Raw genomic sequence first — 13,775 nt, 5'->3', positions numbered from 1 at the left:
TGCAAGCCACAACTACCGAGCCCGTGTGTCCTAGAGCCCATGCTCTGCAACAAGAGAAGCCACCACAATGAGAAGCCCACGCATCACAACAAAGAGTAGCCCCTGCTTGCCGCAACTAGAGAAAGCCTGTGTGCAGCAACAAAGACCCAACTCAGCCAAAAATTAATAAACTTAAAAAAAAGATATAAAAATTCCTAATAGAATTTTAACAAACTGAATCTGACAACAGGTAAAATTGATAAAATATCATGACCAAGTAGAGTTAATCTTAGGAATGCAAGGTTGGTTTAACATTTGAAAATGTCGGTAAGTCATCATATTAACAAACCAAAAAACAAAACAAAAAAAAGAAAACTCATGATTGTTTTAATATAAAGTATCTGATAAAAATTATTTTACAGTGGAAATTCTGTTCCTGAAACTCCCACAAAAATAATAGAAAGGATCTTCACCTACCTGATTAAGGCATCCACGAAAAACCTACAGATAACATAATTGTTAATGCTGAAACTCTTCCATTTTAAACTGTCTCCTCTTCTGTTACTTTGAATGAAGGGTCCATGTTCCAGGCAAAGGCTAATTCCAAAAATTATTAACTAGATACCATTCCCCTACCACTTATCATGACATTCACTCTAGCATTTCTCTTTTCAGCATCATCAGTTTTTCCTTCCTTACTACATCATTTCTACCCACATATGTTTCCCTTTCCCATCTTTAAAAAGTCTTTTGATCCCATGCCTACTCTAGCTACCACATGCATTCTCTTTCCCTGTGACAGCAATACTCCTAGAAAGAGCAGTTTCCAAAATCTTTCCTCTCAGCATCATTTAAACCAGCTCCAAACTTTTGCCCTCACTACTCCATCAAAACTACTCTTATCAAGTCAACAAATTCAAAGGTCAATTCTCATTTATCTTTATAACTGTATTTTCAGTTTTAAAATTATTCACCTTCCCACAAAGACAGTGGACTCTCTGAATGGAGGTGCTGTATCTCATTTATCCTACCTTGAATATTAAAAATATTTCATTATATGTGTAATACTCACAATATGTCTGTATAATGAATGACCAAAGAAATTTCCTTAACATCTTGGAACTGGAAAATCAAACTAGAGCACACCATAATTTAATAATCATAAATTTAGGTAGAATCCTGTTAGCAAGTTTAGATGAAGTTCTGAGACTTACTTTACTTTCACAGATTCTTTAGATGCCTAAACATGCAGAGGCAGAACTACAAAGATACAATTTTGAAAACAGATATTTGAAGATGTATATATGAACACTTAAATTTTTCACAAATTTGTTTACATTGTATTATAAAATATAACTATAATAAATCTTGTAAAATGTATAAAGTCCTCCTTCACAAATTAGAAATAAGTCCTAAGAACTTACACTTTAAATAATTAAAAATAAAATGGAGAAGCAAGACAGGGCTGTATTTCTACTCTAAAGAGTATTCTTAAAATAAAAATAGGTACAAAAATAATTCACAATGGTAGCTACAGGAACTACCATATTTTATAATATTATTTCACCAAATTGCTAAGTCATTGTTCATAACATATTTATCAAATGAAAATGAAAGCCTTCTGGCTCCAGCTGAAGTCACTTTTCCACAATGTAATTATTATCTAGATCTTGCTTCAGTTTTCAATCAAAATCACCAATGAATATTATAAAATTAAGTTATAGTTCCTTCTCCATTTGTATTTCCAATTACCATGTAAGACCTTTTAAAAAGAAATAAAGCTGCAAGTTTCTCAGGACAAATAACAACGTCTCAGAATGGGAAAAAACAGAAACAGGTACTACAGGTTCTGTGGAACAAGCTTTTCAAAATTAAGTTTGAAAGTAGACAACACTTGGTGTTTTGAGTAACCTGGGGCTTTCTTACTTAACTCACATCAGCCAGAGCTAAAGTGAGCAATATGTCAAATTAACTTGCTCAATTTTCTTTTCTTAACTTTTTCAGTGTCCTTTAGGAACACCATTACTGAGAAGCTGCTGTTGGCATTTACAGCACAAAAACTGATTTTGGAAGGTTGATACTACAATCGCCTAAATATCACAAAACTGAAAATTGTATGGTACCAGTTATTTCATCATACTAAAAGGAAAAATAGAGTCTGTAGATAAGCCATTTTTGGTTGGGGGAAAAAAAGGCTCCAGAATGGTTTTAATAGTTGATTTATATTTAAATACAAGCAATGAATACAAAATGACCTCTACCTATAATCTTTAAAACTTGTTGAAATTGCTGACTGAAAAATTAATATTTTTGTGTCTTATCTTTCATATATTAAATGTAACGGTTACAAGAAAATAGAGCCTAGCATATTAATCTCACTGGAGCAGAGCCTTCTATTTAAATAAAACACTGTTGGTCATTTAAAATAATTTACAAATCTATTCCCTTTAATGTTTTCAAGTTCAGTACAAATCAAATCTATCACTGAGTAAACCACATAACAAACGAGAGTCAAATGCATATCAGTATGAAATAACCAATCTATCTTTTAAATGAACCATGTAGAGGCTACATTTCATATGAAAAATTATAAATTGATATAGGTATCAAAAGCAATTCCTAGAAAAACAATTATGTCTGACGACGACAATTTTCCTACCACTTGCCATAATATCATTTGTTCCTACATATGTAAAATAAGCAGTTATGGTTTTGCCTATTTTCCTTTATATGTAAAGAAATAAAAATGAAGAAAACAATTGTCTTCCTTGTCTCTATGGAATCTCTCTGGCTGGTCAATTATTTACAATACTGCTGCTACTTTCCAAACTCATTGGAAAAAATATTTTAATCATCCTGGGAAGAAGGAAATGTAGGTTAAGACTAACTCTTAAACATAAAGAACTATAAATAAGCTAGATTTGATTCTAAAACAACCTTACACAACAACAAATTTACAAAAATGAATTCACTTCAATTGAGCCAATAGCTACTGGAATATATTATTATATTCAAAAACTCTCAGTACTGATTTACAATACTGTGTATTCACAAAGCATATGTTGTTATAGACACAGACAGAAAAGTCAAGTCCCTCTGTCTCCTTTAAAAATAAATAAAACATAAAATTAAATTGCGTGTTCCATGATCTATGTGCTTTGCACTCTAATGTTCCACATGTCTCTCAGCAGCACTGGTCGGTAGTTTTGTTCCAAAATTTCCATGTATTCAAAGTAATCACTCACTCGAAACCCATGCAGTGCTTCTTCCTGTCAAAAAAATAGAAAGAGATGTTCATTCGCTTGGGTAAAGACACACAATTCTAAGTTAATGAGTTTTAAACAGTTAATGTATCATTGTTTTTCAGCTATAGATGGGGGTTTTATGTTTCTAATAAATGTGTAACTTCTTTTTTATTTAGTAGGCTATATGTATATGATAGCAAAAAACCATGTCCCTATGAAACGAGGTTGCCTGTTTTCAAAACCAAAAATGCTTTACCACTAACAAAAAAACAAGATCATGAAATCTTCCTAATATTTAAGATATAATAGTTTCAATTATAGAATGATTGTTCACATTTGTAATTAGTAAAGGCTCTAAAGCTTATCAAAGGATACTTATAATGTAAGAAATATCAGTTCTACAGCTACTGTTCATAAAATCTCCAACAGTCTGCAATTCATAATGTTGGTACTATGCATGTCTATACTAATTTGGAATTTAATGGTTAGTGTCCCAAATGAGGCACTCAAGAATGAAAAATAGTAGGAGCATCCATTTAGAATCTTAGACACTTTTAGGAAATTTTATGACTATTTCTTTTAGTATCTCCAAATACTTGCTATGCAATGCCTACCCTTCAAGGTAACAACAAAAAAATTCTGCAAAAGAAACATGATCCCTTAAAAAAAAAAAGAAAAAAGAAACATGATCCTTGATTCAATGTAATGTATTATGTTAGAAGTTTTGGAGGTTATAAAAAATTTGGAGCAATTCATGCCTTTCTGGAGAAAATAGCTTAAAGGCAAAAGCTACTAACAATAAACAATTCAAAAGAATAAGATATTATCATATACCAAATATTGTGTTAGAGACAGTCTGTAGATGAGAGACATCAGTGTAGGACAGTTAGGAAAACACAACAAATTCTCAGTAAGAATGGATGTTTTTAAAGGCCTCAGATGTCGCTAGTCACTACTAGATTAGTAATAGTTCACAGCTTGCACATAATGGAAGAACAGTACACTTACTTGCCACATACCACCTAAAATCTGGGTAATTTGGGGGAAAAGTTAATTGGTGCTTTAAAAAAAAAGTATTATTACTGATCTACAAGGCTGATATTATAATTAAGAAAACTAAATGATGTAAAGTTATATGCATAAGATTACACCTTTAAGACTAGAGCTAATACCCTCAAACATAAAAATTTGAACTTTACTCTTAATTTTAAAATACTTGTGATGTTATCCATTTCTTCATTTCTTCATTCATTAATCTCATTCATTCCCTTATTGTATGTAAAGTTCTTGGTTATACAGTGAAGACCCAAAGATGAATGAGACGGGTCTCTGTCCTAAAACATTAACAACTGAAGTATATATCATATCTCCAGTTTTATGTATAAGCAACTGAATCAAAAGGAAGATGTTCATCTTATGAATAGCAGAGATACTATGTAAATTTCTCTCTGTCAAACATATTTCACTTTGTTCTTTGGGCAAAAAACAGGATTGAAGTAAGACCAATCTTACTGTTCAAGAATTCACTTTAAACGGTTAGAGTTGTAGTCACGGAATTATTTATGAAGTTATCCATTCTCTTCATTCAAATTATGTGTGATCTGACATTAATCACCCTTTCACTAAAACTATACCTAACTTGGAAAAGAATTATAGTAATGTGTTATTCTAACCAGAAGAAAAAAAACCTAATGCCAGAAAAATTGTCTTAGTACATATTCATGATTTTTAAAAGAATGCTTATTGTTCATTAAATGTGAATTACAATAGGAGATGACAGCATTTGAACAATACCTCTAATAATTCTTTCTGGGCAAAAATAAGCAAAACCTATTTTAACGTCTTTTAATTATTGCTCCACTTTAACTTAAAAATAAAAACTACCTACGGAGAACCATAGCTATTACTTGGTTTAAAAATACTTTTTTCCTTAAAACATGTTTTTTGAATTATGGCTTCCATTTTGGACATTAATTTTAAAATAAAGAGAAAATACTCGGATTATTATACTGAAGACACACCCATAAAATGGCAAGTAAAGTTGAGGTCTTATTTCATAGGAGAAAGATAAGGCTAGTAAGGTCTTATTTCATAATGAATTAAATATTCATTCTAAAAGGAATGTTTTTAAATTATACAGATTATTTAAAATTCACAGGCAATTTTAACTCTGAATAAAATTTTAGAATCTCTGAATTCCACTTTGTCTTCAAAGTGGAATATGTTTCATTTTATCTGAAATGTTCTTATAGCCTTTTCAGTGAATTAATTTTCTTTGTAATTATGACCATTTAGACTGCCAGCTTATCATTCAAGTTATAAAGGACCATTTCCTCAGAATACTGCTTTATTATCATTTCATTTATAGACATAAGTATATTGGACTCTAAAAATATGAATTCCCTTATTCTTTAAATAGGTAGGCATATGTAATTATATAAAGTAACATTCCATTTTATATAAACAGGGCACTATTTGTTCAAGTTTTGTTTTAATAAGTAGTTTGTCTTGGTTGGGAAGTCCATAATGAGTATACTGCATTTTCTTTTTCTTTCTAGTGGCTTTTCAACCAGTGTGCCTTCAATGATTTGCTTTTTCTCATTAATGTTGGGTTTCAAATGTTGAACCATCAGAAAAGCATTAAAAATCACCATCTTAAACCACAATGCTGGGTGTGTATTCAATTATATAATATGACGTATACACAGCTTCCCTCTCTCCTTTGTACATAGAATCTAGTTTCAAGTATGTAACCACTGGTTTTCTTTTACTACTGAGAGCACTTAATTAGAAGTTCCACTGAATTTAGGATATTTTTTTTTTTTTTTAAGTAAACAGACTGGTCAATAATACACTAGAAAGATCACAGGATTTGGATTCCGACCAAAAAAGGGTAAAAACTCACCTATATTAGTTACTAGATGTATGAACCTGGGAAAGTTTACAGATTCTCTAAGCCTCAATTTTATAAAGGCTGAATAACAGCATAAATTATGTTGTCTGAACTCTTTACCATGAATTATAAAGCCTTATGTGATCTGACTCCTGTCTCATCTCCGACCATTCTTACTCCCTCACCTCGTTTTGGCCACAATGGTCATCTTGACACTTTCTAAGTGGGCCAAGCTCATTCCAACCTCTGAGCCTTTGCACTTGTCTTTCTTCTCATGTAGAAGGATTTTGTACAGAAATCTGTGCATTGCTTTTTTTCCTTTGCTTTATTCAGGTTTCTGATTAGCCTCACTGGGCTAATTAGCCTCAGAGTAGCCTTCACTGGGCTCTTTATCTAAACAGCACCTAGGAATCTCACTCTCTGACTCCCTTACTGTGTTTGATTTCTTTATAATAAGATCTATCAATACCTGAAATATTATATATTTATTCACATATTATTTATCTACTGGTAGAATGTTAAGGTCAATTTGGCAAGGCCATGGCCTATTCTTGTGACTACGACGACGCCTGGAACACAGATGCTGGACGATGGTCAATGAGTGAATGAGCAGTACCTGTTACTCCCTTTGCCGAGTGCCTGGCATTCAATAAGCAATCACGGTATTAACCGTGGTCATAATAACGTTTTTATTAACCTTTCTCTGAAATGGTTGAGCTAGATTTTCTTGATTGAACCGCCAATTTGTAACGTTAAGTGTGGACAGGCCCATTAAAGATTATTGACTCTAGTCTCTGCTCTTCAACCCCTTACCAAAAATGTAAGAGAACAATTCACTTAAAATATTAAGCTATTACTGTCCTTTCTTGCAACTTCTCAAGAATATGCCTATTATGGAATCAAGCTATACCTATAATTTCAATCATCATTTTTATCAAAGTTTTCAAAAATAGTTTCCAGCAGAAATGTTTTTAGACCTACTGCAAGCCCTGTAAATTTGGAATTTGAATTGAAGATAAGGACTTTCAGGGTGGTAAATAGATACAAAGCATGAAAAGATGAAGTGTGCTACCATGACATGCCTTAGTTTTAAGATTTTAGGACCAAGTTTAGGTATTTTCTGATATACCGTTTCCCTAATATTTAATTATTAATGCATTCAAAAGGTGATTTTAAAAAAAGATAATAGCTCTTTATAGCGTATGGAGGAAAAAAAGTAAGATACATCACTTTGGGTTAAATTGGAACAAAGAGTCAACTAATTAATAATCACCAGGAGGCATATAAAATAAGTTTGCCACAAAAGGTATATAGAACTTACTATCCACTAAGGTAACTTAACAAAGGATCCATATTAATGTCATCTCTCACATAGGAAGCACCAAATTATACAGTTAGAGTTACATAAGAGAAGGGGTTTTGTGAACTTAGTTCTGCTCTTTACCCTTGCTGGAGATGACCTCTTGTGTGTTATGTCTGAACTATGATATGAAAAAGGATCTTCCTTCCTGGTCAAAGCGGTAGAAACACAAACAACCTGTAAGTCACGTTTCTTCTAGTATATTCTTCCTAGAGTGTTTGGTATAATTAGAAATTCCTGGACCCAATATTTCCCAAACTTCTGAAACCCTCACGTTCAAGCTCCAAAGGTAACATTTTCACATATTCTAAAGGTTACAAGCTACTTGAGATTATACTAAAATCTGACAATGTAGTTCTCTGTCATGAAAACTCTGTCTTAGTAGGTCTGGGAGGAATCTAGGTATATCAGTTTTAATAAGGACCCTAGTGATTTTTAAGATCAGGAAAGTTTAGACAGAAAGTGTAGTTCTGGAGAGAACACGATGTTCTTATATAGTTAGGATAAAGTATGCATTCGTAAAGACTTTAACTCAGCTGAGGGTACATGGCATATGTGATGACTACAGAGATGATTAAATTTTGGCTGGGTAAATGAGGGAATAGGCCTTGATCAGATACAACGTAAGAGAATGTTCCTGACATAGATCTGCAGTATATGCCTGGTATTACTACATGATATAATACCAAGATGTCTCAGGAGCTGGAGAAGAAAATGGGAGCAGAAGTATATAGTCTAGCAATGGATCCAGGAGAAAATCCTGTTTCTTTTGCTGTGTTGTTTGCACATTTTTTCTTAAAAAAAAAAAAAATACAAGAGAAGGATGAACAGGGATGTAGAAACTCAAATAACTGCTACTTTTTTTTTAAGCACTTGCAATGTGTGAGATAATGTTCTAGAAGTATTTTACAGATATCATCTCATTTAGTTCCTCAACAACTCTATGTGATAGGTATTATTTCATGCCCAATTAGACAGATGAGAAAACTGAAGCATGGAGAGGTAAGCAACATGCCCAAGCTTACACAGAGTGGCAGAATTTAACTTGAGGTGGACTCAAGTGATATAAAGTCAATGCAGAAAACATAACTGAAAACCACAGTTGAATAATACTGAGCTTGTTGTGTCTGATCCTTTGGATGGTGAATTATTTTTAATACTATAAACACTTTTGTCTTTTGAGAGCTTAGTATACAATTACTATTATTATTATTATTTTCAATCTGATCTCCATTTCTTACCCTGTCAACATGCTCAGGTAACCACAGCTGCAATAGTAACAACAACAAAAAAACCCTCTTGACAATTTACTGATGGGTTGAAATTAATCTTATTTTTACATAATCATAAATTGATTTTGCCATAATATGCAGGATTTAGTTGAAGCATTTTAATTAAGTATTTTGAGTCTTCATAGCCTGATTTTCACTGGAAGGCAATCTTCTCCTAGCCTGGCATTTCAGTGACGTTTGTCCCCAGGTTGAATTCATAAACTAAAACCTAGATCACTGTCAGCCTATTACCATGCAGAGGAATGCAATACAGCCAGTCTGGTAAAACAGTGGGTCTTCTGAAGTACTATCAAAGTAATTCTCCCTACACTTGTTGCTTGTGTGTGTGTGTGGGTGCATGAGAGAGAGAGAGAGAGAGAGAGAGAGAGAGAGAGAGAGAGAGAGAGAGAGAGATATCCAACCATGAAAAATAAACCAACCCAACTTTAGACTTTCAAGTCTGAGATATTTGAGAATATTTATTTTGTCCGATGATGTTTTTGTTTCTGGATGTTTGATGCCTACAGATTTTCTGAACCATCATCTGTCACAGAAAAACGTTAGGTCCAAGGACTAAGCTCTTCAGCACACCTTTAGAAGTTGCCTTCTAGGTCAGCACTAATCTATCAGTCACCACAGTGTGGGAACAATGCACTTAGCTGCTCTATTATCCAACCCACATTCTTGTGGTGCCTAAAAACATATTGTGAAAAACTCAGATAACACCTTGCTGATAAACTTATACCCATGGCATTCATCTAATCTTTTAGTGGTTTAATTAAATGAGGAAACATAAACAAGTTTTATTGCTTGCTTTTTTTTTTTTTTTTTAGTAAACCTGAGCTAAGAAATTTCAAGTCATCTTTTTAATATACTGATCATGAAGAATTGTTCAGTGGCCTGCCAGGAATGCAAACACTGAGTCTAGATTCAATTACCTGATTTAAAATCTTGAGCCTAAACCAAAATGAATACAGAATGGGTTGGTATTTTGTCTATACTACATGCTTCAGACAGATTTTTATTCCTAAAGTAATATTTCCAACATGCCCCTTCTGTCAGTACATGAAACTTAAAACCGGGAAAAGAACTCCGTATTTTCAATCTTCTGGAATCATCTCATTATCTCAAGTTTCTCTTGAGGGATAACTGATAATACTGTAACTGAAAACATGCTTGTGGTTTTTCAGTATTTTGGAAACTAATTCAATTGGGACTGATTATTTGAACTTATTTACCACAGTCAGATGCTTGTTCTATCCATTTTTATATAATGATTAATATCTTCCTTTTAAAAAGTAGTTTTATTACAAAAGAAGCACGGTCCCATTATTCAAAAAAAAAAAAAGTCCACATAAATATACTCAGTAAAAAATAAAAGTCCCTTGTTTTACTCTACCTCCTCTTTCCTCTCAGAAGCAGTCATTATTAAATATGTAGAGTCAGGGCACAACATGTAATCTACGTAAGAATATTATTATGGCTGTGGTATGTAGTTATATGGAGAATTATTGATAAGCTTTTTCCTTTTGAACAAGTCTGAGAATTTGGATCAGATATAAAACATAATTTCCAAGGTTTAATCTCCCTAACTGTAGTTTAATGAGGACATTTAAAATCATATATCTTTCTGACTAGGGGGATCTTTTGAGGGGAGGAAGAATAAAAATCACTTCCTTAATCAAAATTTCATGATTGGGTAATATGTGAATAAGTGAAAAACAGTATACATACGTTTACATACTTTGCAAAGAAGAGATTATAACAGGGCTTAATGGAGTACTTAAAGGGGTATGTAAATGCATATTTCAAAATTAACTACATTGGAATTTATCTCACAAGAAAAATACCCACCAAAAGAAATCAGTGACCGTGAGACCTACCTGCTGAAATTTAAAATTCTTTAAATTTAAGTTTTAAATTGACAGCATTATGCTCAGAACACAACAGAGTTTGGGAAATATTTAAAGAGGTCACCATTTGTAAACCCTATTATAATTTTTCCTGGCAGTAATCAAGAAAGGGATGAAACTGCAATAATCACCAACATCAATCAGATTTAAAGGTCATGAAATATAAGGATATCCTTCTGGTAGAAAGGAAGATGTTAGTAATGTTTGTTATTCAATACGAATAAAAACTAAGTTCATTCATCTTTCCCTTTATATTTATTTACATTCTTTGTTTACTCTATCAACAAGTATTTATTGAGCACTTGCTCTGTGCCAGGTGCTGTTCAAGGCACTGAAAAATACATTAGTAAACGAGATAGACAAAATCACAATCCTTGCGGAGGATTACACATTATACTGGGGAAGATTGACAAAAACATATCTAAAATAATTTCAGCCAGTGACAAACACTATAAGAGAAACTAAAGTAGGATAAGAGGTTAGATAATTATAAGTTAGGAGATATAAAAATATAAGAGTTTGTGGAAATTTCAGACTGAAATCTCTATAACTGACCACTGCAACTAATGAAAATGTCCCTTACTGAAAAGGAACCCACATTTTGTCCTCAATGTAATTCTCATTTACTTAACCATCCCTGTTCTCCAAATTACTTCTTACAGACCACTTTTTTCTTTTTCTACCTAAGTTTTCCTTCTACATGTATGACCATTGTCTTGTTATACTTTATTTCATTAAAAATGTTTCTAAGATCATAATTCTATTGATATATGTAGGAAGTTTGAGATCTTTTGAATTCAGTATTTATGAAGTAAAAATGCTTGATAGTTTCACAATCTTAAGTGATCAATAACATGTACTTACAAAAAATCATCATTAAATGAAAAATAACTGATAAGTATCTAATGGTAAAGAATAAAGATAAAATTAATTCACGTAGCAATTATCTGTCCACCTAGAAAAAACCTAATGTTGGTTTTGGTGTATGTATGCATATGAGTGCATATGTGTGTCTGAGGGTAGCAGGGGGAGGGAAACATATTTTAAATTCAAGGAAAGATTTTAACTTAAAACAAAAAGTTGGATTTCCAGGAAGAATCACACATAGAGATATATTTATATATCTTGTATTTTCTAAAGTCCAGAGCTTCAAAAGTCCCATTATTGTGAGAAAGAAAGCAGCTATATCTTGCTTTAAAATATTAACTTATATATAGTAGTGACTTTTTAAAAAAGAGTGTTATGATAGAATCTTTCATGGAAACCTTTTATAAAAATATTTGATAGTTTAGAAAATTATGAAGGTATAGGCAATTACAATAAATGTTTTTACAAAGTATCAAAGCTGTATTAACACACAGTAACTTGAACTTTTATTGACTAAATAAGATATAGGAATATCCAAAAAAAAAAAAAAGCCCTTTTGGCACAGCATACTGGCTGAAAGCAAAATTTTGTAGCCAGGCAGCTTAACTTCATATCCCAGGCCCACCACTCTCTAGCACCACTCACCAGCTGTAAAATCTTGGGTAATTTACTTAACTCGGTGCCTTGGTTTCCTCATCTCTAAAATAAAGATAATACCTACCTCTCAAGGTTGTTTTTAGGATTTCATGAGTGTCTAGAAAAATATCTGGCATTAGATACCCCATCAAAGTTGACCATTAACTTTCAGCCAAAATTTTTCCTCTAGAAGTAAAGTTACTTACTTTTAGGAAAACCTGCAGATCTTGAATCTGAGTGTGCTGTAGAATGTCTTGTTGTAGATGTTTGAATATAGCTATACAGATATACACTTGATAATCAGGACCAAGGAAAATACAAGTAGCAATATAATGGCAGATTTCTATCCAATCTAAATAATTCCAAAAACACTGAGTTATCCATTGCAGGCAAATCTAGGGAAAAAAAAAAAAAAGAATTTAGTTCATTAGAAAGCTTATAAAGCCATATTTGACTTTAAAAAACAGTACCCAATAACTCACACAAAACCAATGAAGAGCTTAACATCTAATCAAAATAGAAAGACATTTTGCATACAAGAAGCCTAATAAGGATGCTTCACCTATTTGCCTAATGTGTGAGAAAAGTTTCATGGCCTTGGGATTCAGGACTTAGGGGTAACTGATGGTGTTCACACTGTTCATATGCTATTGCTAAATGCCTTCTTCAGTCATATTTTCCTCCTCTTACCATAACACCAGTCTGCTCGCTACAGATAACAAATGCTGAGACTATTTTAATTCAGAAATGGGAGCTTTTTCTATCCTACCTATAATAACAGCTGTATAATTATGCAGATGATGATTGCTAAATATGCATATGGACTCTTGCTGAATCAGAAAACAATTTAAACCAACTAGAATTATATAACATAAAAACTGAGAGCTAATGAATAGAATTCAAAAATGAGACTTTTCACAAAAATCATTTACTTTACTTTCTGAATAATATTTTTCAGATTATAAAAGTAATACATACCCATCACAAAAACAAACAGAAAACTTAAAAAAAATACAGTGATTAACATTAGTATTTTGGTAGATTAATGTTGCAGGTGGAATTGTGTCTCCCCCAAAAAATATGTCAAAGTCCTAAACCCCAGGACCTATGAATGTGACATTATTTGAAAACAGCGTCTTTACAGAGGTAATCAAGTTAAAATGAGGTCATTAGGGTGAACCCTATTCCAATATGACTGGTATCAAGGAAACTGAACAATCTGCATACACACAGAAGGCAGAAGTTGAAAGGACACACATGGAGAACGTCACGTGAAGACAGAAGATTGGAGTGATGCATCTATAAGCCAAGAAATATCTAAGGCTACCAGAAGCTAGGAGAGAGCCATCTAACAGTTCTTTCCCCAGTGCCTTCAACGGAACAGAGCCTTGCCAACACTTTTATCCCCCAAAACTGTGAGATGATAAATTTCTGTTGTTTTAAGTTACTGAGTTTGTAGTACTTTGATACTACAGTCCTGGGAAACTAAGACAATTACTTTCCAATATTTTTAATTTATGATTTATAATTTACCACTGAGGAAAGATTTCTTTGATTGAACCTCTCTTCCCTATAGTTTTGTTCTTTAGAGGTGGGAAGGAACGGGAACAG

The 13,775-nt window shown here is 32.6% G+C and overlaps 1 protein-coding gene across 2 annotated transcripts in view; it reads right to left on the bottom strand.

Annotated features, from left to right (window-relative positions):
• Positions 1-1,130: 1,130 nt before the first annotated feature.
• Positions 1,131-13,775, bottom strand: part of TBC1D32 (TBC1 domain family member 32) — a 209,463-nt gene continuing 196,818 nt past the window's right edge. For both annotated transcript variants that reach the window (XM_032651612.1, XM_032651613.1), the window contains 2 exons: positions 12,371-12,559; positions 1,131-3,248 (listed from right to left, as the gene is read on the bottom strand). In XM_032651612.1, coding sequence (XP_032507503.1) covers positions 3,129-3,248; positions 12,371-12,559 — 309 coding nt within the window. In that variant the 3' untranslated portion in view covers positions 1,131-3,128. The remainder of the gene's footprint in view (positions 3,249-12,370; positions 12,560-13,775) is intronic.

This window comes from Phocoena sinus, chromosome 12, assembly GCF_008692025.1.
Source record: "Phocoena sinus isolate mPhoSin1 chromosome 12, mPhoSin1.pri, whole genome shotgun sequence".
NCBI classification, from domain to species: Eukaryota; Metazoa; Chordata; class Mammalia; order Artiodactyla; family Phocoenidae; genus Phocoena; species Phocoena sinus.
Note: the sequence above shows the minus strand (reverse complement) of the source record. Positions and strands in the feature narration are given on the sequence as shown.